We start from the raw sequence: 26,017 nt of genomic DNA, 5'->3' as shown, positions 1-26,017 counted from the left end.
GCAGGAGCAGCACTGCTGTGAGGAGCTGCGTGTGAGAAAACCCCCCAGAAGGTGTGGGACTCTGGAAATGTGATAACAGAAATACAAAAAACAGCAGGAATTATCGTATTCTGCTCTGCAGGAGGAGGAAGGGAGGAGGGAACACCCCGGACCTGAGCAGGGAGGCGGCCGAGAGGAAGAAGAGAGGAGGAGGAGGAGGAGGAGGATCAGCTCAGCTCCGGAAGGTGAAATCCCTGGCAAGTGTCATGGGGGGGAATCCAGCACTGTCAGCACCCCAGGGATGGCGGAGATCGGAGATTTTCCCTCAGGGAAAAATCTGGGAATGAGGCGGACACCAAAAATCTGGGAATGAGGAGGACACCAAAAATCTGGGAATGAGGAGGACACCAAACCCACCTGGGCTGGTTGCTCTGTAAAAATGATTTACACCTAAATTATTTTCACTCTGAGGGAATCATCCCAGACATTACTGTGGGTGGGAACTGTCAGTGCAGAAAGTGACCCTGTTATTTATTTATAGTGACCCTATAAATTTATTAATTTATTTACAGTGACCCTGTAAATTTATTAATTTCTTTACAGTGACCCTGTAAATTTATTTATTTACTGCATGGTGCGGAGGTTCAGGGACACCACACCATAAACAATATGATCCAGTGAAGCCAAATTTCTTATCCCTAAAATAATAATAACAATAATAATAATAACAATAACAATAACAATAATAATAATAATAATAATAATAATTCTTCATCTCTGCTGTCAATACATGATTGGTTAATCCTGGCTGTTCACACCTCTACATTAGAATGCTGATTGGATCATCTCATTTTTCTTGCTGTGCTCGTCTGGCACACCCATTATTCACTTTTTTCTCACTTTCCCAAGCTTGCTGAGTGCTGCTGACTCTTCTTTACCTTGCATCTTTTTCAAGAATACACCAACCCCATTTCTGAATATTTCCATTATTCATTGTTTATATCCATTGTCCACGCTGAATATGGCCATTGTCTCACAAGAACTCCTCAACCTGCAAAAAACTCTCAACAATTTACCTCTCCTCTACCCCCAAAAATCCCTTTTCATGCTTTTACACAAAATGCTGCCATGGTTCTTTCATGAATTTTGCATCTCCTCCTAAAATTTCACGACTTTGGATCGCCGCGGTTCAATGTTTGCCGCGGTTCAATGGCACCCTGAGCCCCAGCAGCCCCAAACCTCAACACTGCGAGCTCTTTGTGCTAAACTGGGACACCCTGCCATGAAAGGAGCCCAGGGAAGCCATTCCAGAAAGTTCCACGGGATTTTTTGTGGCTCTGGGAACGAAGCCTTGCCCGGAGCAGGCCAATCACAGAATCACAGAATCACAGAAATTCTAGGTTGGAAGAGACCTTTAAGATCATCGAGTCCAACCCATGTTCTAACACCTCAACTAGATCATGGCACCAAGTGCCACATCCAGTCTTGTTTTAAACTCTTCGAGGGATGGCGACTCCACCACCTCCCTGGGTAGATGATTCCAGTATTTGACCACTCTTTCTGTAAAATACTTCCTCCTTAATTCCAGCCTGTATCTCCCTTGGTGCAGCTTGAGGCTGTGTCCTCTTGTTCTGTCTGTTGTTGCCTGGAGAAAGAGACCGACCCCAGCTCACCACAGCCACCCTTCAGGGAGTTGAAGGGAGTGATAAGGTCACCCCTGAGTCTCCTTTTCTCCAGGCTGAACAACCCCAGCTCCCTCAGTCGTTGCGCGGGGGCGTGAACGGCCCTGGAATCCGGCTATCTGGTGAGGGGTGAAGGCCAGGGCCCCTGCGCATCAGAAAGCAGCCCCCCTCGGCGGCTTTGGCCTCGGGCTGGGCTGGGTGATAGCTCGGAGCAGCGCGGTGAGAGACGAATTAGGAGGCGACCACTTGCTGGGGGTAAACTGTCGGTTTATTACAGAAGAACCAACAAAGGAGGGGAAAACACCCAGCAAATGGCCCCGAACAAGGGGCAGGAGAGGGTTTTAAGGGAAAAGGGGGGAAGAAGGCAGGGAAACCCGGCTATCCAATAGAAATACATATTTGGAGGTACGAAACATAACTGATACACTAAAGTAACCAACTGTTATAAATCATAGGAGGGGCTCCGGGGCTACAGCCAACCATAACTCCCAGAGAAAGGAAAATTCTCGAAACCTGGGAGGAGAAAAAGAGTGATTGACTGACCCCAAGGAGGAAACAACTTTCACTTTATAAGAGAAACCAAGGGAGGAGCAGTTTCATTTCCATAGCAACATAACTGGCAGGGTAGCAGCAGGAAGTAATACAGAAAATGGGGGGAGCAAACTAACGAACTTAAGAACACACCACAGCATCTCGTTCCTCATTTGGCTTCTGCTCCAAGCCCCTCCCCAGCCTCGTTGCTCTCCTTTGGACACGCTCAAGCATCTCAACGTCCCTCCTGAAGTGACGGGCCCAGAACTGGACACCATAGTCAAGGTGAGGCCTCACCAGTGCTGAGTTCAGGGGCAGAGTGACCTCCCTGCTCCTGCTGGCCACACCCTTCCTGATGCTGGCCAGGACGCCTTTGGCCTTATGGCCACCTGGGCACAGCTGGCTCATGTTCAGCACCCCCAGGTCCCTTCCCACCTGAGCACTGTCCGGCCACACTGTCCCTAGCTTGTATCGTTCTGTCCAGGTTTAGAGCAAATTTGGGGAAGAATCCCCCCAAAGGAGCTCCGGTGGGAAAAGCAGATCCAATCGGCCCCTCCCCCCAACTGGTCCGGGAGGAAAGAAAAATACCTCCTTGGAGAAAGGTGGAAAAAAACCCCTGTTTATTAAACAATAAGACCAAAACAAGTATCAAAACAATGAGACCCCTTGCCACTCTAAAAGAGATGACAAACTGAGAAAAACCCCGGGTTCAAGCAGCAGCTCACTCAGTCTCTGATCAGTCTCTCAGTGCTGGAATTGTCGCAGGCCAGGGCCGGCCCGGTGGGCCACAGCTGCAGCTGCCGGTGCTCTCCTGGGTGTTCAGTCCAGAGCAGTTCCAAGAGGTCCAAAGAAAAGGGAAAAAAAACAGTCCAGGGAACTTCTTTGCCTCAGCTAGCTAACAGTAACTAAAAAGCAAAAGAAGAGCTCTCTGTCCCGCTGTCTGTCCGCAGACAACACAGTTCAGGAGCAGGAATGTGGAGGAGCGAGTGCAGTGTCTGAAAACAAACTGCGCGCTTCTTCTCTCTCCCCCTTCACTCTCTGTAACACTCTTAAAGGTACAAAACTTATTATTATTCAACATAAACAGAATGAGACGATTGGGGATAAAAGCATCATATAGTCAACCCAGGACACGTTCAGGGGGTTATTGTGGCCAAAGTGCAGGACTCGGCACTTGGATTTATTGAACTTCATCCCATCGGATTCTGCCCATCCATCCGACCCTAAGTCCCTCTGCAAAGCCCTCTGTCCCTCTAACAGATCAACACACGCTCTTAGTGTCATCTGCAAATTTGCTAATAAAGGACTCCAAGCCCTCATCCATGTCATCAATAAAAATATTAAACAGAAGTGGCCCCAGCACAGAGCCCTGAGGGACACCACTGGTGACTGGTCTGAGGAGGTCACTGGGGTGAGAGAAGGACGAGAATCTTGTTTCTTGATCAGAAGGCTGGATTTATTGATATAGAATATATAATACATTATAACTATACTAAAAAGAATAAAGAGAGAGGTTGCAGAGGCTGCTAAGCTAAGAAAAGAATCGAAAGAATGAATAACAAAGTTCATAATATAATAACAAAGAATAACAAAGTGTGCAGGGAATCTGTCCCTGAGCTGCTCCTGTGATTGGCCCTTAATGGTACACAAGGAAGATGAGCCAATCACAGGAACCCCTGCCACATTTCACAGCAGCCCATAACAATTTGTTTCCATTCTTTTTCTGGGGCTCTGCTTCCCAGAAGATGGACAAATCCCAAAGAAAGGATTTCTATGAAGAAATGTCTGCGACAGGCCGCCAGCTGGATGCAGCACCATCCACCACCAACGGCAGCCTCTGCAGGAATGCACGCGCGGCATCGCCGCGGGCTGGCGCGAAACCGCTCTGAGCTCACGCTCTGCCGTCCCGTCCTTGGTGAAAAAGACAAGAAAATATTACATGATAATAAAAAGGGGAAAATATTATATGATAATAAAAAAAAAAACCAAAAAAGAAAGTCCTTGGTATAGCTACTTACACTGCATCGCCGCATGCTGGCGTGAAATGGCTCTGAGCTCACGCTCTGCCGTCCTGTCCTTGGTGAAAAGGACAAGAAAATATTACATGACAATAAAAAGGAGAAAATATTATATGATAATAATAAAAAAAAAATAAAGTCCTTGGTATAGCTACTTACACTGCATCGCCGCGTGCTGGCGTGAAACCGCTCTGAGCTCACGCTCTGCCGTCCTGTCCTTGGTGAAAAGGACAAGAAAATATTACATGATAATAAAAAGGGGAAAATATTATATGATAATAAAAAAAAAAAAAAAATAAAGTCCTTGGTATAGCTACTTACACTGCATCGCCGCGTGCTGGCGTGAAACCGCTCTGAGCTCACGCTCTGCCGTCTCGTCCTTGGTGAAAAGGACAAGAAAATATTACATGTTAATAAAAAGGGGAAAATATTATATGATAATTAAAAAAAACAAAAAAGAAAGTCCTTGGTATAGCTACTTACACTGCATTGCTGTGGGTTGACGTGAAACAGCTCTGAGCTCACGCTCTGCCATCCTGTCCTGGGTGAAAAGGACAAGAAAATATTACATGATAATAAAAAGGGGAAAATATTATATGATAATAAAAAAAAAGGACAAGAAAATATTACATGATAATAAAAAAAAAAAAGAAAGTCCTTGGTATAGCTACTTACACTGCATCGCCGCATGCTGACGTGAAACCGCTCTGAGCTCACGCTCTGCCGTCCCGTCCTTGATGAAAAGGACAAGAAAATATTACATGATAATAAAAAGGGGAAATATTATATGATAATTAAAAAAAAAAAAAAAAGAAAGTTCCTGGTATAGCTACTTACACTGCATCGCCGCGGGCTGGCGTGAAACCGCTCTGAGCTCACGCTCTGCCGTCCTGTCCTTGGTGAAAAGGACAAGAAAATATTACATGATAATAAAAAGGAGAAAATATTATATGATAATAAAAAAAAAGGACAAGGAAATATTACATGATAATAAAAAGGAGAAAATATTGTATGATAGTAAAAAAAACAAAAAAGAAAGTCCTTGGTATAGCTACTTACACTGCATCGCCGCGTGCTGGCGCGAAACGGCTCTGAGCTCACGCTCTGCCGTTTCATCCTTGGTGAAAAGGACAAGAAAATATTACATGATAATAAAAAGGAGAAAATATTATATGATAATAAAAAAAAAAAAAAGAAATTTCATGGTATAGCAACTTACACTGCATCGCCGCGTGCTGGCGTGAAACCGCTCTGAGCTCACGCTCTGCTGTCCTGTCCTTGGTGAAAAGGACAAGAAAGTATTACATGATAAAAAAAAGGGGAAAATATTATATGATAATAAAAAAAAGGGACAAGAAAATATTACATGATAAAAAAAAAGGGGAAAATATTACATGATAATAAAAAAAGGACAAGGAAATATTACATGATAATAAAAAGGGGAAAATATTATATGATAATTAAAAAAAAAGAAAGTCCTTGGTATACTGTGTATATATATATATATATACTTATATATATATATATACTATACTTATAGTATAGTGTATATATATATATAGTGTATATATATATATAGAGTGTATATATATATAGAGTGTGTATATATATATGCTATATATATTCTATACTTATAGTGTATATATATAGTATATATATGTGTGTATATATATACTATATATATAGTATATATATAGTGTATATATATATAGTATATACGTATATATACTATACTTATATATATATGGTGTGTGTATATATATATATATACTATATATATATGTAGTATATACTTATATATACTATACTTATATATATATGGTGTATATATATATATATATATATAGTGTATATATATATATACTTGGTATAGTTTGTATATATATATACTTACACACCATTTTTCCGGTACAGTTGAGGTAAGAAAAAATGCCTGATGCTCATTAAAACCTGGTACTTCAATGCCTTGGAAGGGCGCTGGCAGCACAGATCTCACACGTTCATCTGGGCAGCAAATGTTCTTCTGCTCCAAAGTGAGATTCCCAAAAGAAAAATTCAGCATTTCCATCCGAATTTACCTTCCCCAGACTCCGGACAATTTTAGAACTTATGCCCACCCAGTTTAAATGGAACTGACAAGAACATTGCCTATTTCAGAAATCAGACCTCAGTTATATTAATAATATTTATTTTCGAAATATTCGTATTGGAGCTGGATTTTGGGCACCTGTACTTGAAAACGTGGTATTTCTTGTTTGGACTCAGAACTTCATTAGTTCTTATCTATTTTACAATAGATAAGGCTATTTTACAATAAAATCAGTTCTGCAGCACTTCACTCAAACTAAAAGTCTCTCTCTACAAGATAAATTTTCCAGTTAAGAAATTACACCTAAATTATTTTCACTTTTAACCCAATAGAAATGACACCTAAATTATTTTCACTTTTAACCCAATAGGAGTGACACTTAAAATATTTTCATTTTTAACCCAACAGGAATTACACCTAAATTATTTTCATTTTTTACCCAATAGGAATTACATCTAAATTATTTTCATTTTTAATCCAATAGGAATGACACCTAAATTATTTTCATTTTTACCCAATAAGAATTACATCTAAATTATTTTCATTTTTAATCCAATAGGAATTACACCTAAATCATTTTCATTTTTTACTCAATAGGAATGACACCTAAATTATTTTCATTTTTTACCCAATAAGAATTACATCTAAATTATTTTCATTTTTAATCCAATAGGAATGACACCTAAATTATTTTCACTTTTAACCCAATAGAAATGACACTTAAAATATTTTCATTTTTAACCCAATAGGAATGACACCTCAATTATTTTCACTTTTAACCCAATAGGAATGACACCTAAATTATTTTCATTTTTAACCCAACAGGAATTACATCTAAATTATTTTCATTTTTAATCCAATAGGAATTACACCTAAATTATTTTCATTTTTTACCCAATAGGAATGACACCTAATTATTTTCACTTTTAACCCAATAGGAATTACACCTAAATTATTTTCATTTTTTACCCAATAAGAATTACATCTAAATTATTTTCATTTTTAACCCAATAGGAATTACACCTTAATTATTTTCACTTTTAACCCAACAGGAATTTCACCTAAATTATTTTCATTTTTAACCCAATAGGAATTACACCTAAATTATTTTCACTTTTAACCCAATAGAAATGACACTTAAAATATTTTCATTTTTAACCCAATAGGAATGACACCTAAATTATTTTCACGTTTTAGCCAATAGGAATTACACCTAAATTATTTCACTTTTAACCCAATAGGAATGACACCTAAATTATTTTCACTTTTAACCCAACAGGAATTACACCTAAATTATTTTCATTTTTAACCCAATAACCAACCACCCATGGCCTCCAATGCAGACTTTTTACCCAATTCCACAAAACCACCCAAACCCACGGAGAATGAGCTGAAGTGGGACCAACCCCTGCCCTAAACCCTCCATCTTCTTTATCTATATTATTACATTCTAAAACCCCAAACTCTCGATTTTCTAGAGTGTTCTGGAACCTCAAAATTTGAAATTTTCTAGAATGTTCTAGAACCTCAGAATTGAAATTTTCTAGAGTGTTCTGGAACCTCAAACTCTAAACTTCACTACCTCAAACTCTAAATTTTCTAGAGTGCTCTAGAACCCCAAACTCGAAATCTTAAAACCACAAACTCTAAATTTTCTAGAGTGTTCTAGAATCTCAAACTCTAAAATCAAAATTTGAAATTTTCTAGAATGTTCTAGAACCTCGGAATTGAAATTTTCTAGTGTTCTAGAACCCAAAATGCTAAATTTCGATACCTCAAACTCTTAATTTTCTAGAGTGTTCCAGAACCCCAAACTCGAAATCTTAAAACCACAAACTCTAAATTTTCTAGAGTGTTCTAGAACCTCAAACTCTAAATTTTCAAACCCCAAACTCTGACTTTTATAGTGTTCTAGAACCAAAAAATTTGACATTTTCTAGAGTGTTCTAGAACTCGAAACTCTAAATTTTAAAACCCCAAACTTTAAATTTTCTAGAGTGTTCTAGAACCTCAAAAATTTGAAATTTTCTAGAGTGTTCTAGAACCCAAAACTCTAAATTTCGAGACCTCAAACTCCAAATTTTCTAGAGTGTTCTAGAACCTCAAAAATGCAAATTTTTCTAGAGTGTTCTAGAACCTCAAAAATTTGAAATTTTCTAGAGTGTTCTAGAACCCCAAACTCTAAATCTTAAAACCGCAAACTCTAAATTTTCTAGAGTGTTCCAGAGCCTCAAACTCTAAATTTTCAAACCCCAAACTCTGAATTTTATAGTGTTCTAGAACCTTTAAAATTGACATTTTCTAGAGTGTTCTAGAACTTGAAACTCAAAATTTGAAAACCCCAAACTAAATTTTCTAGAGTGTTCTAGAACATAAAAATCGACATCTTATAGAGGGTTCTAGAACTTCAAACCAAATCTTAAAACCCCAACTTTAAATTTTCTAGAGTGTTCTAGAACCTCAAAAAGTTGAAATTTTCTAGAGTGTTCTAGAACCCAAAAACCTAAATTTCGAGACCTCAAACTCTAAATTTCCTAGAGTGTTCTAGAACCTCAAAAATACAAATTTTTCTAGGGTGTTCTAGAACTTCAAACTCTAAATTTCACGACCTCAAACTCTAAATTTTCTAGAGTGTTCCAGAACTTCAAACTCTAAATTTTAAAACCCCAAACTCTAAATTTTCTTAATTTTTCAATTAGAAATCACACATTTCTAATCCAACTCCTCACCCCCAATCCCAGTTCAATAATTCCATTTTGGAAGCTTTTTCCATGGCCTCGGGTCAGTGCCGTGTTCTCCTGCCAAAAAGTCACAGAAAATGGGAAATTCTCAAAATTTCCCAATTTTGAGTTGTTTTATTGCCAGGCCAGCAGTGGAAGGATCTCAGCTCAGAATAAAAAAAATTTGGTAATTTTGGTTTTCTCCCTCTGGCTTTTAAGGAAAGTTATGTGATCAAGTTAATTAATTTGCAATCCCAATCCGGAAGGATTTAAGTGATAAAAAATCAGAGAATTGTGGAATTGTTGAAGTTCAAAAAGATTTTCCAATTCCCGTCATTCCCTGCTGCCGCCGATCCATGTCCCCAAGTGTCCCTTCCCTTATTGGGGAAATAAAATAAAATAAAATAAAATAAAATAAAATAAAATAAAATAAAATAAAATTTGGGATTTTTAATCCCTCCAGAGCCCTGGGTAACCATAAATAAACACTAAAAACAAATAAAATTGAGCTTAAACCAAGCTGATGCATAAGAAAAAAATTTAAAAATATCTAATTCTCTAGCTATAATCCAAAATTAATTTCCATTTCTTATTAAAGGCAGCATTGGGAAACCCGGTGGAAATGAAAGCCTTTGGAAAGCTTTTATTTAATCGAGTCAAAATAAAGAAGATTAAAGTGCAAATCTTGCAGCAAATCCTTACAAGAATAACCTGGGATGAAAGAAAAAATGCCCAAGGCGAAAAACACCGAGTTCAAATAAAAATAAAACCTCAAACAGATCAATGGTCCAAGGGGAGAATAAAGAAAATTCCAGGCAGCAATGAAGATGTGAAAAGGGGTTATTAAATGGAGCTCCCAAAATAAGAATTAAAACTTAATTAAAGGGACATCCACTGGCTCCAGGTGAGTGAGAATAAAAAATAAAAATAAAAATTTAATTAAGGGGACATCCACAGGCTCCAGGTGAATGAGAATAAAAAATAAAAATAAAAATTTAATTAAAGGGACATCCACTGGCTCCAGGTGAATGAGGTGAATGAGAAAAAAATTAAGAATAAAAATTTAATTAAGGGGACACCCACTGGCTCCAGGTGAATGAGAATAAAAAATCAGAATAAAAACTGAATTAAGGGCACATCCACTGGCTCCAGTTTCCATGTGAGAAACTGCGAATGAGAATAAAAAATCAGAATAAACAATTAAGGGGACACCCACTGGCTCCAGGTGAGTGAGAATAAAAAATAAAAATAAAAATTTAATTAAGGGGACATCCACAGGCTCCAGGTGAATGAGAATAAAAAATAAAAATAAAAATTTAATTAAAGGGACATCCACTGGCTCCAGTTTCCATGTGCTGAATGAGAATAAAAAAATAAGAATAAAATTTTAATTAAGAGGACATCCACTGGCTCCAGGTGAATGAGAATAAAAAATAAAAATTTAATTAAGGGCACATCCACTGGCTCCAGGTGAATGAGAATAAAAAATAAAAATAAAAACTGAATTTAGGGGACACCCACTGGCTCCAGGTGAATGAGGTGAATGAGAATAAAAAATAAGAATAAAAACTGAATTAAAGGGACACCCACTGGCTCCAGGTTCCATGAGCTGAATGAGATAAAAAATAAAAAATAAAAACTTAATTAAGGGCGCATCCACTTGTGCTGAATGAGAATAAAAAATAAAAATAAAAACTGAATTAAGAGGACACCCACTGGCTCCAGTTTCCATGAGCTGAATGAGAATAAAAAATAAAAATAAAAACCTAATTAAGGGGACATCCACATGTGCTGAATGAGAATAAAAAAATAAGAATAAACAATTAATTAAGGGCACACCCACTGGCTCCAGTTTCCATGTGAGAAACTGAGAATGAGAATAAAAAATAAGAATAAAAAATAAGAATAAAAACTTAAGGGGACATCCACTGGCTCCAGGTGAATGAGAAAAAAAATAAAAATAAAAGCTGAATTAAGGGCACATCCACTGGCTCCAGGTGAATGAGCTGAATGAGAAAAAAAATAAGAATAAAAACTGAATTAAGGGGACACCCACATGTGCTGAATGACAATAAAAAATAAAAATAAAAACTTAATTAAGAGGACATCCACTGGCTCCAGGTGAATGAGAATAAAAAATAAGAATAAAAACTGAATTAAAGGAACATCCACTGGCTCCAGGTGAATGAGGTGAATGAGAATAAAAAATAAGAATAAAAACTTAATTAAAGTGATATCCACTGGCTCCAGTTTCCATGAGCTGAATGAGATAAAAAATAAAAATAAAAACTTAATTAAGGGGACATCCACATGTGCTGGATTAGAATAAAAAAATAAGAATAAACAATTAATTAAGGGCACATCCACCGGCTCCAGGTGAATGAGAAAAAAAAATAAAAATAAAAACTGAATTAAGGGGACACCCACTGGCTCCAGGTGAATGAGAATAAAAAATCAGAATAAACACTTAATTAAGAGGACATGCGCTGGCTCCAGTTTCCATGTGAGAAACTGAGAATGAGAATAAAAAATAAAAATAAAAATTTAATTAAGGGACACCCACTGGCTCCAGGTGAATGAGAAAAAATTTAAGAATAAAAACTGAATTAAGGGGACACCCACTGGCTCCAGTTTCCATGAGCTGAATGAGATAAAAAATAAAAATATAAACTTAATTAAGGGGACATCCACATATGCTGAATGAGAATAAAAAATAAGAATAAAACACTTAATTAAGAGGACACCCACTGGCTCCAGATTCCATGTGAGAAACTGAGAATGAGAATAAAAAATAAGAATAAAAACTTAAGGGGACATCCACTGGCTCCAGGTTCCATGTGCTGAATGAGATAAAAAATAAAAATAAAAACTGAATTAAGGGACATCCACTGGCTCCAGTTTCCATGTGAGAAACTGAGAATGAGAATAAAAAATCAGAATAAAAACTGAATTAAGGGGACACCCACTGGCTCCAGTTTCCATGTGCTGAATGAGAATAAAAAAATAAGAATAAAAATTTAATTAAGAGGACATCCGCTGGCTCCAGGTGAATGAGAAAAAATTTAAGAATAAAAACTGAATTAAGGGGACACCCACTGGCTCCAGTTTCCATGTGCTGAATGAGAATAAAAAAATAAGAATAAAAATTAAATTAAGGGGACATCCACTGGCTCCAGGTGAATGAGCTGAATGAGATAAAAAATAAAAATAAAAACTGAATTAAAGGGACATCCACTGGCTCCAGGTGAATGAGAATAAAAAATAAAAATAAAAAGTGAATTAAGGGGACATCCACTGGCTCCAGATTCCATGTGAGAAACTGAGAATGAGAATAAAAAATAAAAATAAAAACTGAATTAAGGGCACACCCACTGGCTCCAGGTGAATGAGAATAAAAAATAAGAATAAAAACTGAATTAAGGGCACACCCACTGGCTCCAGTTTCCATGTGAGAAACTGAGAATGAGAATAAAAAATAAAAATAAAACCTGAATTAAAGGCACACCCACTGGCTCCAGGTTCCATGTGAGAAACTGAGAATGAGAATAAAAAATCAGAATAAAAACGGAATTAAACAGAACGAGCAAACCCGGCAGGGTTTGGATTTTGTTCCCAATCATGGAAAAACAGAAATTGTGCCCAGGCTGGCTCTGCATTAACCCCAATCGGCCCAATTAGAATCAAACGTTAATGAGGGCGAGCGGAGTTAATTGGGTTTCTAACGAAGGGCCGCGTTCTGCCGCGCAATTCCTGCGGAATTTTGGGAGAAAATTCCCAAATATTTTCTGGGAAAGCCCAAAGGGGCGGAGCAATGTCAGCAGCTCAGCAACTCTAAAAATGAGTTTTAGTCCTTAAATAATTTATTTTTGACAGGATTGCTCCTCCCTGTCCGTGTCCTGAAGGATCTGAAGGCAGAAATGAATTTTTTACACAGCATTTTAATGGGAAATTAAATCAAAATTCCATTTACAGGAGGTGGGAAAAGCGGAGGAAAATCCAGGATTCTCAGCACCAGATCCTGTGCAATGTATATTTATATATACATATAAATATATACAAATATATGTACATTTTTATTTTATAAAATATATACATGTATTATATTTGTATATAATATATAGTAAATATATAAAAATATAGAGAAATATACATAAAATATATAAAAATATGTAAATATACATATATTTATATGTATATAAATATACATCCCGTTCAATGAATATTTCTATTTCTATTTCTATTTCTATTTCTATTTCTATTTCTATTTCTATTTCTATTTCTATTTCTATTTCTATATAAATAGAATTTATATGTGTATATATAAATTATATATTATATTATATTATATTATATTATATTATATTATATTATATTATATATAAATTTATATAGAAAAATATATATAAATATACATAAAATATATGTATATATAATATATATACATATATTTTATATGTATCTTTTATGCACATATACATTTATATGTATCAATAGATATAAATATATATGTATATAAATATACATCCTGTTCAATGTGTATTTCTATTTCTATTTCTATTTCTATTTCTATTTCTATTTCTATTTCTATTTCTATTTCTATTTCTGTTTCTATATAAATAGAAATTTATATGTGTATATATAAATTATATATTATATTATATTATATTATATTATATTATATTATATTATATTATATTATATTATATTATATTATATTATATTATATAAAAAGATATATATAAATTTATATGTATATAAATATACATCTATTTATACGTATATAAATATACATCCTGTTCAATGTATATTTCTATTTGTATTTCTATGTCTATTTCTATTTCTATTCCTATTCATATCTATACTTATATTTACATATAAATATAGTTTATTTGTATATATAAATTAAATTTTATATAAAACATGTTTTATATTTTATATAAAATATAATTCTATATGTTGAATTTTCTTTATTCATCATAATAATGTTTGTTCCCCATCCTTACCAAATAATTTGGATCAGTCAAAAAAAACCCCAAAAAACAAAACCAGCAACAACAAAATCCCAACAAAAAACCAAATAAAGCCCCAAAAACCAGAACCAACCAACCAAACAAAAAAACCCCAATAAATCAAACCCAAGCCTGGTTTTTTTTCAGAATCTTGGGAATTTTTTTTTAATTTTTGGAATTTTTGTCAAGGAAAAGTTGTTTGCTAATTTTTTATTTTTGCTCAATTTTTATCCTAAATTAAAGTTAAAATAAAATTCATCCTTTACACTTTTGAGTTCTCAAACACTGAGCAAGACCGGGGACGTGCACAGGGGAAATTTGGGCTTTAACAAATTAATTGGTGGGGAGAATTAATTGGTGTGGATTATTAATTAATGAGGTTTGGTATTACTGGCACCCGTTTGTAATTGGGTCCTCCTGTCCTCAAGGCACCACAGCTCAAATAAAGAAAATTATGGCTTTATTTTTAGGAATATCAATAAGGGATATAATTTAGGAATAAAATGTATAGAATCAATATTTATTGATATTATTCTGTAGAATTGATAGAATAGAATTTGGGAAACGAATTTATAGAAGGTATCGAATTTCTCAGTGATTGCGATGTTTTCATTCCCTCTGAAGCTGTTTGGGATGATGATTCCTCTTCTCTTCTCTTCTCTTCTCTTCTCTTCTCTTCTCTTCTCTTCTCTTCTCTTCTCTTCTCTTCTCTTCTCTTCTCTTCTCTTCTCTTCTCTTCTCTTCCCTTCCCTTCCCTTCCCTTCCCTTCCCTTCCCTTCCCTTCCCTTCCCTTCCCTTCCCTTCCCTTCCCTTCCCTTCCCTCCCCTTCCCCCTTCCCCCTTCCCCCTTCCCCCTTCCCCCTTCCCCCTTCCCCTTTCCCTTTCCCCTTCTTTTCCCTTCCCCTTTCCTTTTCCTCTTCCCTTTTCCCATCTCCCCTTTCCCCTCTCCTCCTTTTCCCCTTCCCCTTTTCCCCTTTTATTTTTCCCTTTCCCCTTCCACTTTTCCCTTTCCCCTCTTCCCCCTTCCCCTTTCCTTTCCCCTTTCCCTTCTCCTTCCCCTTTTTCCCCTTCCCTCTTCCCCTTTCTCCTTTCCTTCTCATTTTCCCCTTCCCTTTCCCCTTCTCCTTTTCTTTTCCCCCTTCCCTTCTCCCCTTTCCCCTTCCCCTTTCCTTTCCCCTTCTCCTTCTCTTCTCCCTTTTCCCCTTCCTTTTCCCTTCCCCTTTCCCCCTTTCCCTTTCCCTTTCCCTTTCCCTTTCCATTTCCCTTTCCCTTTCCCTTTCCCCTTTTCCCTTTCCCGTTCCCCGTTCCCTTCCCCTTTCCCCTTCCCTGTTCCCCTTTCCCCCTTTCCTTTTCCCCTCTCCTTTCCCCCCTTCCCCTTCCACCTTTCCCCTTTTCCCCTTTCCCTTCCCCTTCCCCTTTCCCTTTCCCTTTCCCTTTCCCTCTCCCTTTCCCTCTCCCTTTCCCTCTCCCTTTTCCCTTTCCCTCTCCCTTTTCCCTTTCCCTCTCCCTCTCCCTTTCCCTTTCCCCTTTCCCTTTCCCTTTCCCTTTCCCTTTCCCTTTCCCTTTCCCTTTCCCTTTCCCTTTCCCTCTCCTTTCCCCCCTTCCCCTTCCACTTTCCCCTTTTCCCCTTTCCCTTTCCCTCTCCCGTTCCCCGTTCCCCTTTTCCTTTTCCTTTCCCTTTCCCTTTCCCCTTTCCCGTTTCCCTTTCCCCTTTCCCTTTCCCTTTCCCTTTCCCTTTCCCTTTCCCTTTCCCTTTCCCTTTCCCTTCCCCTTTCCCGTTCCCCGTTCCCCTTTCCCTTTCCCCTTTCCCTTTCCCTTTCCCTTTCCCTTTCCCTTTCCCTTTCCCTTTCCCTTTCCCTTTCCCCTTTTCCCCTCTCCCGTTCCCTTCCCAGCCGTCCCTCTCCTCTCCCGCTCCCGCCCCGCAGCCGCCGCTCCGTCCCCGCCGGGCCCGACCCGCCCGTTCCGGGGTCCCGCCCGCCAAGGCCGTGACCCGGAGCCGCCTCTGGAACGCCGGGATCCGCCCGGGGCCCGTGCGGGGGCCGGGACCGCGGCCCGGAGGAGCCGCAGATGCCGCCGGAGGGGACACCCGGTCCCCGTGTGAGTGTGGGGTCCTGCCCTGGGGACAGCACCCAAATCGCGGAGTGACGGAATGGTTTGGGTGGGAAACGCCGCCCGGTGCCACCGCTGCCATCCTCCGCTGTCCGAGCCCTGTCCAACCTCTCCTTGGGCGCTCCAGGGATGCAGGGGCAGCCACAGCTTCTGTGGGAACCCCAGCCCAGCCCCTCCCCACCTGCCCAGCCAGGAATTTCATCCCAAATCCCACCCAAATCTCCCCTTTCCCAGCAGGAACCCATTCCCTGTGTCCTGTCCCTCCATCCCTGTGTCCTAACCCTCCATCCCCTGTCCCAGGTCCTTCTCCAGCTCTCCTGGAGCTGCTCTTGGGGTTGGAGGACCAGGAACTGCTCTGGATGCTGGGAACCCCAGCAGGAACCCATTCCCTGTGTCCTGGCCCTCCATCCCTGTGTCCTGTCCCTCCATCCCCTGTCCCAGGTCCTTCTCCTGGAGCCCCTCTTTGGGGTGGAGGAAAAGGAACTGCTCTGGATGGTGGGAACCACATTAGGAGCCCATTCCCCCTTTTCCTGTCCCTCCATCCCTGTGTCCTGTCCCTCCATCCCATGTTCCCCATCCCTCCCCAGCTCTCCTGGAGCTGCTCTAGGGGATGGAGGACAAGGAAATGCTCTGGATGGTGGGAACCCCAGCAGGAACCCATTCCCCCTTTTCCTGTCCCTCCATCCCACGTCCCAAGTCCTTCTCCAGCTCTCCTAGAGCTGCTCTAGGGGGTGGAGAACAAGAAAATGCCCTGGATGGTGGGAACCCCAGCAGGAACCCATTCCCTGTGTCCTGTCCCTCCATCCCTTGCCCCAAGTCCTTCTCCAGCTCTCCTGGAGCCCCTTTTGGGGTTGGAGGACCAGGAACTGCTCTGGATGCTGGGAACCACAGCAGGAACCCATTCATTCCCTGTGTCCTGGCCGTCCATCCCCTGTCCCAGGTCCCTCCCCAGCTCTCCTGGAGCTGCTCTTGGGGTGGAGGACAAGGAACTGCTCTGGATGGTGGGAACCCCAGCAGGAACCCATTCCCTGTGTCCTGTCCCTCCATCCCTGTGTCCTGTCCCTCCATCCCTGTGTCCTGTCCCTCCATCTCCTGTCCCACATCCCTCTCCAGCTCTCCTGGAGCCCTTTTGGGGATGGAGGACCAGGAACTGCTCTGGATGCTGGGAACCACAGCAGGAACCCATTCCCCATGTCCTTGTCCCTCCATCCCCTGTCCCAGGTCCCTCTCAGCTCTCCTGGAGCCCTTCTTTGGGGTGGAGGACCAGGAACTGCTCTGGATGGTGGGAACCACATTAGGAACCCATTCCCTGTGTCCTGTCCCTCCATCCCTGTGTCCTGTCCCTCCATCTCTGTCCCAGGTCCTTCTCCAGCTCTCCTGGAGCTGCTCTAGGGGTGGTGGACAAAGAAATGCCCTGGATGGTGGGAACCACAGCAGGAACCCGTTCATTCCCTGTGTCCTGTCCCTCCATCCCATGTCCCACATCCCTCTCCAGCTCTCCTGGAGCCCCTTTAGGGGTTGGAGGACCAGGAAGTGCTCTGGATGCTGGGAACCACATTAGGAACCCATTCCCTGTGTCCTGTCCCTCCATCCTACGTCCCAGGTCCCTCTCCAGCTCTCCTGGAGCCCCTCTTGGGGTTGGAGGACCAGGAACTGCTCTGGATGCTGGGAACCACATTAGGAACCCATTCCCCCTTTTCCTGTCCCTCCATCCCCGTGTCCTGTCCCTCCATCTCTTGTCCCAAGTCCTTCTCCAGCTCTCCTGGAGCTGCTCTGGGGGTGGAGGACCAAGAAGTGCTCTGGATGGTGGGAACCCCAGCAGGAACCCATTCCCTGTGTCCTGTCCCTCAGTCCCTGTGTCCTGTCCCTCCATTCCATGTCCCAGGTCCCTCTCCTGGAGCTGCTGTTGCGGGTGGAGAACAAGGAAATGCCCTGGATGGTGGGAACCCCAGCAGGAACCCATTCCCTGTGTCCTGTCCCTCCATCCCCTGTCCCATGTCTCCTGGAGCGGCTCTTGGGGTTGGAGGACCAGGAAATACTCTGGATGCTGGGAACCACATTAGGAACCCATTCCCCGTGTCCTGTCCCTCCATCCCATGTCCTGTCCCTCCATCCCAGGTCCCTCTCCTGGAGCTGCTCTAGGGGTGGAGGACCAGGAAATGCCCTGGATGGTGGGAACCCCAGCAGGAACCCATTCCCTGTGTCCTGTCCCTCCATCCCCTGTCCTGTCCCTCCATCTCTGTGTCCTGTCCCTCCATCCCCTGCCCCAGGTCCTTCTCCAGCTCTCCTGGAGCTGCTCTTGGGGTTGGAGGACCAGGAAGTGCCCTGGTGGTGGGAACCCCAGCAGGAACCCATTCCCTGTGTCCTGTCCCTCCATCCCCTGTCCCATGTCTCCTGGAGCGGCTCTTGGGGTTGGAGGACCAGGAACTGCTCTGGATGCTGGGAACCCCAGCAGGAACCCATTCATTCCCTGTGTCCTCTCCTGGAGCCCTTTGGGGGTGCAGGACCAGGAGCTGCCCTGGCTGGTGGAACCCCAGGGTTCCCAAAACCAGGACCCACAGTGACGCCATCCCAAACCATCTGACGCCATCTCAGCCTGGGGCTGCTGCTGGAAGCTCTTCCTGGAGCATCCTGGGAAAGCCTTTTTGGGGTTTGGGGATGTCCTGGTGGCTCACCTGGAGGGTGTCACCGTGAGGGTCTCAATCTGTGACCCCTGGGGGCTTAAAAACGGTGAAGAACCTGGAGGGAGCAAAGGAAAGAGGATTTTGATGGGATTCTGTTGGGATTTTAGGGTAGATCCTACAGGTAAATGATTCTCCAGTAATTACTGGTGATCCCATCCAGATGGGAGATCATGGAGCACCTCCAGGATCCCTTTGGATCTGCCAAACTTTGCTTTTGTAGCAGATCCATGGGTTCATCCACAGGGCAAATCCCAAATCCTGGTGACGAGAGAAAGGATCCAAAAAAGATCAGGAAAGCTCTGGAATGCTCGGATTGAGCTGGGTTAGGGATTGGATTGAAAAAATTGAAAAAAATTGTTTTTTCCAGGGTGGAATTATTGAAAATCCCCGTGGATGTGGCACTTGGGGACACAGATCCAATAATGGCACTCGGTGGTCTTGGAGAACTTTTCCAACCTTAACAATTCCATCATTCCATGGATGAGGGCTAAGGAAAACAAAAGTAGGAAGCAGAACATGATCATGGTCATAAAAATCAGGATCAGGCTGGAAAATCCCATCAAAGTTTCCATAAAAATGTCCCTGATCCTGGAATGCCACAGCCTGGACAGGGCTGGGAATGGATCAGCCAAACTTTGCTTTTTTAGCAGATCCATGGGTTCATCTCCACGAGGAGGATCCACAGGGCAAATCCCAAATTTTTGTGATGAGAGAAAGGATCCAAAAACACCAGGAAAGCTCTGGAATGCTGGCATTGGGCTGGATTAGGGATTGGATTGAAAAAATTGAAAAAAATTGTTTTTTCCAGGGTGGAATTATTGAAAATCCCTGTGGATGTGGCACTTGGGGACACGGATCCAATAATTGCACTCGATGGTCTTGGAGGACTTTTCCAACCTTAACAATTCCATCATTCATGAATGAGGCCTAAGGAAAACAAAAGTAGGAAGCAGAACATGATCATGGTCATAAAAATCAGGATTAGGCTGGAAAATCCCATCAAAGTTTCCATAAAAATGTCCCTGATCCTGGAATGCCACAGCCTGGATAGGGCTGGGAATGGGGAGAATTTTTCCATGAGGAGAGAAATTTTCTCTCTGAATTTTCCCACCAGGAGAGAAATTTTCTCTCTGAATTTTTCTCTCTGAATTTTTCTCTCTGAATTTTTCCACGAGGAGAGAAATTTTCTCCCTGAATTTTCCCACCAGGAGAGAAATTTTCTCTCTGAATTTTTCTCTCTGAATTTTTCCACAAGGAGAGAATTTTTCTCTCTGAATTTTTGCATGAGAGAATTTTTTTCTCTGAATTTTTCCACAAGAGAAATTTTTCTCTCTGAATTTTCCCATCAGGAGAAAAATTTTCTCTCTGAATTTTTCCATGAGTAGAGAATTTTTCTCTCTGAATTTTTGCACGAGAGGAGAATTTTTCTCTCTGAATTTTCCACCAGGAGAGAATTTTTCTCTCTGAATTTTTCTCTCTGAATTTTTCCACGAGAGAAATTTTCTCTCTGAATTTTTCTCTCTGAATTTTTCTCTCTGAATTTTTCCATGAGTAGAGAATTTTTCTCTGAATTTTCCCACGAGGAGAGAAATTTTTCTCTCTGAATTTTTCCACAAGAGAATTTTTCTCTCTGAATTTTTCTCTCTGGACTTTTCCACCAGGAGAGAAATTTTCCTTCTGAATTTTTCCATGAGAGATTTTTTTTCTCTGAATTTTTCCACAAGAGAAATTTTTCTCTCTGAAATTTTCTTTCTGAATTTTCCACGAGGAAAGAAATTTTTCTCTCTGAATTTTTCTCTCTGAATTTTCCCATGGGGAGAGAAATTTTCTCTCTGAATTTTTCTCTCTGAATTTTTGCACGAGAGAATTTTTCTCTCTGAATTTTTCTCTCTGGACTTTTCCACTAGGAGAGAAATTTTTCTCTCTGAATTTTCCCACCAGGAGAGAAATTTTCTTTCTGAATTTTTGCACGAGGAGAGAAATTTTTCTCTCTGAATTTTTCCATGAGAGAATTTTTCTCTCTGAATTTTTCCACAAGGAGAGAATTTTTCTTTCTGAATTTTTCCATGAGAGAATTTTTCTCTCTGAATTTTTCTCTCTAAATTTTTCCATGAGAGAATTTTTCTCTCTGAATTTTTCTCTCTGAATTTTTCCATGAGAGAATTTTTCTCCCTGAATTTTTCCACAAGGAGAGAAATTTTTCTCTCTGGATTTTTCCACGAGGAGAGAATTTTTCTCTCTGAATTTTTCCACAAGGAGAGAAATTTTTCTCTCTCAATTTTTGCATGAGAGAATTTTTCTCTCTGAATTTTTGCATGAGGAGAGAATTTTTCTCTCTCAATTTTTGCATGAGAGAATTTTTCTCTCTGGATTTTTCCACAAGGAGAGAAATTTTTCTCTCTCAATTTTTGCATGAGAGATTTTTTCTCTCTGGATTTTTCCATGAGGAGAGAATTTTTCTCTCTGAATTTTTCTCTCTGAATTTTTCCACGAGAGAAATTTTTCTCTCTGAATTTTTCCATGAGAGAAATTTTCTCTCTGAATTTTTCTCTCTGAATTTTTCTCTCTGAATTTTTCCACAAGGAGAGAATTTTTCTCTCTGGATTTTTCCATGAGGAGAGAATTTTTCTCTCTGAATTTTTCTCTCTGAATTTTTCCACGAGAGAAATTTTCTCTCTGAATTTTTCCACGAGAGAATTTTTCTCTCTGAATTTTTCTCTCTGATTTTTTCGACAAGAGAAATTTTCTCTCAGAATTTTTCCACGAGAGGAGAATTTTTCTCTCTGAATTTTCCCACCAGGAGAGAAATTTTCTCTCTGAATTTTTGCACAAGGAGAGAAATTTTTCTCTCTGAATTTTCCCATGGGGAGAGAATTTTTCTCTCTGAATTTTTGCACGAGGAGAGAAATTTTCTCTCTGAATTTTTCCATTAGAGAATTTTTCTCTCTGAATTTTTCCCTCTGAATTTTTCCATGACAGAATTTTTCTCTCTGAATTTTTCCATGAGAGAATTTTTTTTCTCTGAATTTTTCCACAAGAGAAATTTTTCTCTCTGAAATTTTCTCTCTGAATTTTTGCACAAGAAGAGAAATTTTCCTTCTGAATTTTTCCATGAGTAGAGAATTTTTCTCTCTGAATTTTTCTCTCTGAATTTTTTCATGAGGAGAGAAATTTTCTCTCTGAATTTTTCCACAAGGAGAGAAATTTTTCTCTCTGAATTTTTCCACAAGGAGAGAAATTTTTCTCTCTGAATTTTTGCATGAGCGAATTTTTCTCTCTGAATTTTTGCATGAGGAGAGAATTTTTCTCTCTGAATTTTTGCACGAGGAGAGAAATTTTTCTCTCTGAATTTTTCTCTCTGAATTTTCCACGAGGAGAGAAATTTTCTCTCTGAATTTTTCCATGAGTAGAGAATTTTTCTCTGAATTTTTGCACGAGGAGAGAAATTTTCTCTCTGAATTTTTGCATGAGGAGAGAATTTTTCTCTCTGAATTTTCCCATGAGGAGAGAAATTTTTCTCTCTGAATTTTTCCATGAGGAGAGAATTTTTCTCTCTGAATTTTTGCACAAGAAGAGAATTTTTCTCCCTGAGTTTTTCCACGAGGAGAGAAATTTTCTCTCTGAATTTTTCTCTCTGAATTTTTCTCTCTGAATTTTTCCATGAGGAGAGAAATTTTTCTCTCTGAATTTTTCTCTCTGAATTTTTCTCTCTGAATTTTCCCACCAGGAGAGAATTTTTTTCTCTGAATTTTTCTCTCTGAATTTTTCCACGAGAGAAATTTTATCTCTGAATTTTTCCACAAGGAGAGAAATTTTCTGTCTGAATTTTTCTCTCTGAATTTTTCTCTCTGAATTTTTCCATGAGTAGAGAATTTTTCTCTGAATTTTCCCACGAGGAGAGAAATTTTCTCTGAATTTTTGCATGTGAGAATTTTTCTCTCTGAATTTTTCCATGAGAGAATTTTTCTCTCTGAATTTTTCCACCAGGAGAGAAATTTTTCTCTCTGAGTTTTTCCATGAGGAGAGAATTTTTTCTCTGAATTTTTCCATGAGAGAAATTTTCTCTCTGAATTCTTCCACAAGGGGAGAATTTTTCTCTCTGAATTTTTGCATGTGAGAATTTTTCTCTCTGAATTTTTCCACAAGAGAAATTTTCTCTCTGAATTTTTGCACGAGGAGAGAAATTTTTCTCTCTGAATTTTTCTCTCTGAATTCTTCCATGAGTAGAGAATTTTTCTCTGAATTCTTGCACGAGGAGAGAAATTTTCTCTCTGAATTTTTCCACCAGGAGAGAATTTTTCTCTCTGGATTTTTCCATGAGGAGAGAATTTTTCTCTCTGAATTTTTCTCTCTGAATTTTTCCATGAGTAGAGAATTTTTCTCTGAATTTTCCCACGAGGAGAGAAATTTTCTCTCTGAATTTTTGCACGAGGAGAGAAATTTTTCTCTCTGGATTTTTCCATGAGGAGAGAATTTTTCTCTCTGAATTTTTCTCTCTGAATTTTTCCACGAGGAGAGAAATTTTCTCCCTGAATTTTCCCACCAGGAGAGAATTTTTCTCTCTGAATTTTTCTCTCTGTATTTTTCCATGAGTGGAGAATTTTTCTCTCTGAGTTTTTCCACCAGGAGAGAATTTTTCTCTCTGAATTTTTCTCTCTGAATTTTTGCAAGAGGAGAGAAATTTTTCTCTCTGGACTTTTCCATTAGGAGAGAATTTTTCTCTTTGAATTTTTCCACAAGAGAAATTTTTCTCTCTGAAATTTTCTCTCTGAATTTTTCCATGAGTAGAGAATTTTTCTCTCTGAATTTTTCCACAAGAGAAATTTTCTCTCTGAATTTTCCACGAGGAGAGAATTTTTCTCTCTGAATTTTTCCACAAGAGAATTTTTCTCTCTGAATTTTTCCATGAGAGAATTTTTCTCTCTGAATTTTCCCACCAGGAGAGAATTTTTCTCTCTGAATTTTTCTCTCTGAATTTTTCCACAAGGAGAGAAATTTTCCTTCTGAATTTTTCCATGAGAGAATTTTTTTCTCTGAATTTTTCCACAAGAGAAATTTTTCTCTCTGAAATTTTCTCTCTGAATTTTTCCACGAGGAGAGAAATTTTCTCTCTGAATTTTTCCATGAGTAGAAAATTTTTCTCTGAATTTTCCCACAAGGAAAGAATTTTTCTCTTTGAATTTTTCCACAAGAAAATTTTTCTCTCTGAATTTTTCCACAAGAGAATTTTTCTCTCTGAATTTTTCCGCCAGGAGAGAAATTTTTCTCTCTGAATAATTTACAAAATAAACACCCCAATTTTGCAAGGAAAATCCTAATTTTAGGAGGTTTTTTTGTATCAGAAAGACACAAATCCTGTCATAATTCCTTCAGTGAAATTTCCCAGAGCTCCACCAGGCTCTCCCCAAAATAAACCCAATTTTGGGCCCTGCTTTGCCAGGCTGGGTTTGAAGGGACAGAAAAAGGGGAAAATTGATGATTATTGATTGATGATTATGGATTGATGATTATGGATTGATAATTATTTTATTTTCCCTGTACTGAGACCACGAGTGGGAATAATCATCCCACTCAATCCAGATGTGGAAATGGATTTGAGCTTTAAAATCCCACACAAATCCCAAGGATTGGCTGAGCATTTAAACACATTGAAGTTTTTAAATCCAATAAATATTTAAATACAATAACCATTTAAATACATTTAAAACCTGAATTCTCTGCGTGAATCTGAATTTTTTAAGTCTGATTTTTACCATTTTCTCTCTCTTGCAGCCCCTCCTGTGTTTGAGGCTCAGCTCTGGCACGTCCCTCCCTCCAAGCCAGGATCCTGAATTTAAACTTAAAGGAATTTAAATTAATTTAAAGGAATTTAAATTTAAAGGAATTTAAATTTAAAGGAATTTAAATGTAAAGGAATTTAAATGTAAAGGAATTAAAATGTAAAGGAATTTAAATGTAAAGGAATTTAAATATAAAGGGATTTAAATTTAAAGGGATTTAAATTTCTGCCCTGGAACTGGGGACTGACAGCACAAAATTCCCACTGGATTTGGGATCTGTCCCTGTTTTCCTGCAGCTGCTGCCCCATCCCCTTCTCCTCCTGGGATTTTCACCTCGAGGAGCTTCCTGAGATCCTTGGGAGGATTTCTGTGGGAAAAAAAAATGGAATTTTGTTCTTTGGGATCCCCAAATCCATTTTAGATCCACAAATCCATTTTAGATCAGATCCCCAAATCCCTTTTAAATCATCAAATCCTTTTTGGATTTCAAATCCATTTTAGATCCCCAAATCCATTTTAGATTCCCAAATCCCTTTTGGATCCCAAATCCATTTTAGATCAGTGAAATCAATTTTGGATCCCCAAATCTGTTTTAGAACTCCAAATCCCTTTTAGATCATCAAATCCAATTTAGATCCCCAAATCATTTTAGATCCCCAAATCCTCTTTAGATCTCCAAATCCCTTTGGGATCCCCAAATCCCTTTTGGATCCCCAAATCTAAATTTGGGATCTATTTTGGGATCCATTTTAGATCCCCAAATCCCTTTTAGATCCCAAAATCCCATTGAGATCCCCAAATCCCTTTGGGATCAGATCCCCAAATCCCTTTTAAATCAGGAAATCCCTTTTGGATCCCCAAATCCCTTTGAGATCCGTGAAATCCATTTTAGATCCCCAAATCCCTTTTGCATCCCAAATCCATTTTAGATCAGATCCCCAAATCCCTTTTAAATCATCAAATCCCTTGTGGATCCCCAAATCCCTTTGAGATCCCAAATCCCTTTTAGGTCCCCAAATCACTTTTGGATCCCCAAATCCAAATTTGGAATCTCATTTGGGATCCATTTTAGATTCCCAAATCCCTTTTGGATCCCAAATCAATTTTAGGTCCCCAAACTCATTTTAGATCAGATCCCCAAATCCCTTTTAAATCATCAAATCCATTTAGGATCCCCAAATCTCTTTTGGATCCCAAATCCATTTTAGATCCGTGAAATCCATTTTAGATCCCAAATCCCTTTTAGGTCCCCAAATCCAAATTTGGGATCTAATTTGGGATCCATTTTAGATCCCAAATCCATTTTGGATCCCCAAACCCATTTTAGATCAAATCCCCGAATCCCTTTTAAATCATCAAATCCCTTTTAGGTCCCAAATCCCTTTTGGATCCTCAAATCTAAATTTGGGATCTAATT

General features: G+C 39.5%; 1 protein-coding gene across 6 annotated transcripts in view; it reads left to right on the top strand.

Annotated features, from left to right (window-relative positions):
• FBXO16 (F-box protein 16) overlaps positions 1–19,502 on the top strand; it is a 70,813-nt gene extending 51,311 nt beyond the window's left edge. The window contains exons 8-10 of one of the 6 annotated variants that reach the window (XM_074536453.1): positions 122–224; positions 15,920–16,124; positions 19,188–19,502. In XM_074536453.1, the coding sequence (XP_074392554.1) occupies positions 122–224; positions 15,920–16,124; positions 19,188–19,201 (322 nt within the window). In that variant the 3' untranslated portion in view covers positions 19,202–19,502. Of the gene's footprint in view, positions 1–121; positions 237–582; positions 2,853–3,934; positions 4,167–15,919; positions 16,125–19,187 lie in introns of those variants that run through there. The other 5 variants (XM_074536457.1, XM_074536456.1, XM_074536455.1 and 2 more) reach the window with 5 other exon arrangements.
• Positions 19,503–26,017: the final 6,515 nt, after the last annotated feature.

Source organism: Zonotrichia albicollis, chromosome 3 (genome assembly GCF_047830755.1).
Source record: "Zonotrichia albicollis isolate bZonAlb1 chromosome 3, bZonAlb1.hap1, whole genome shotgun sequence".
Taxonomy (NCBI): Eukaryota; Metazoa; Chordata; class Aves; order Passeriformes; family Passerellidae; genus Zonotrichia; species Zonotrichia albicollis.
Note: the sequence above shows the minus strand (reverse complement) of the source record. Positions and strands in the feature narration are given on the sequence as shown.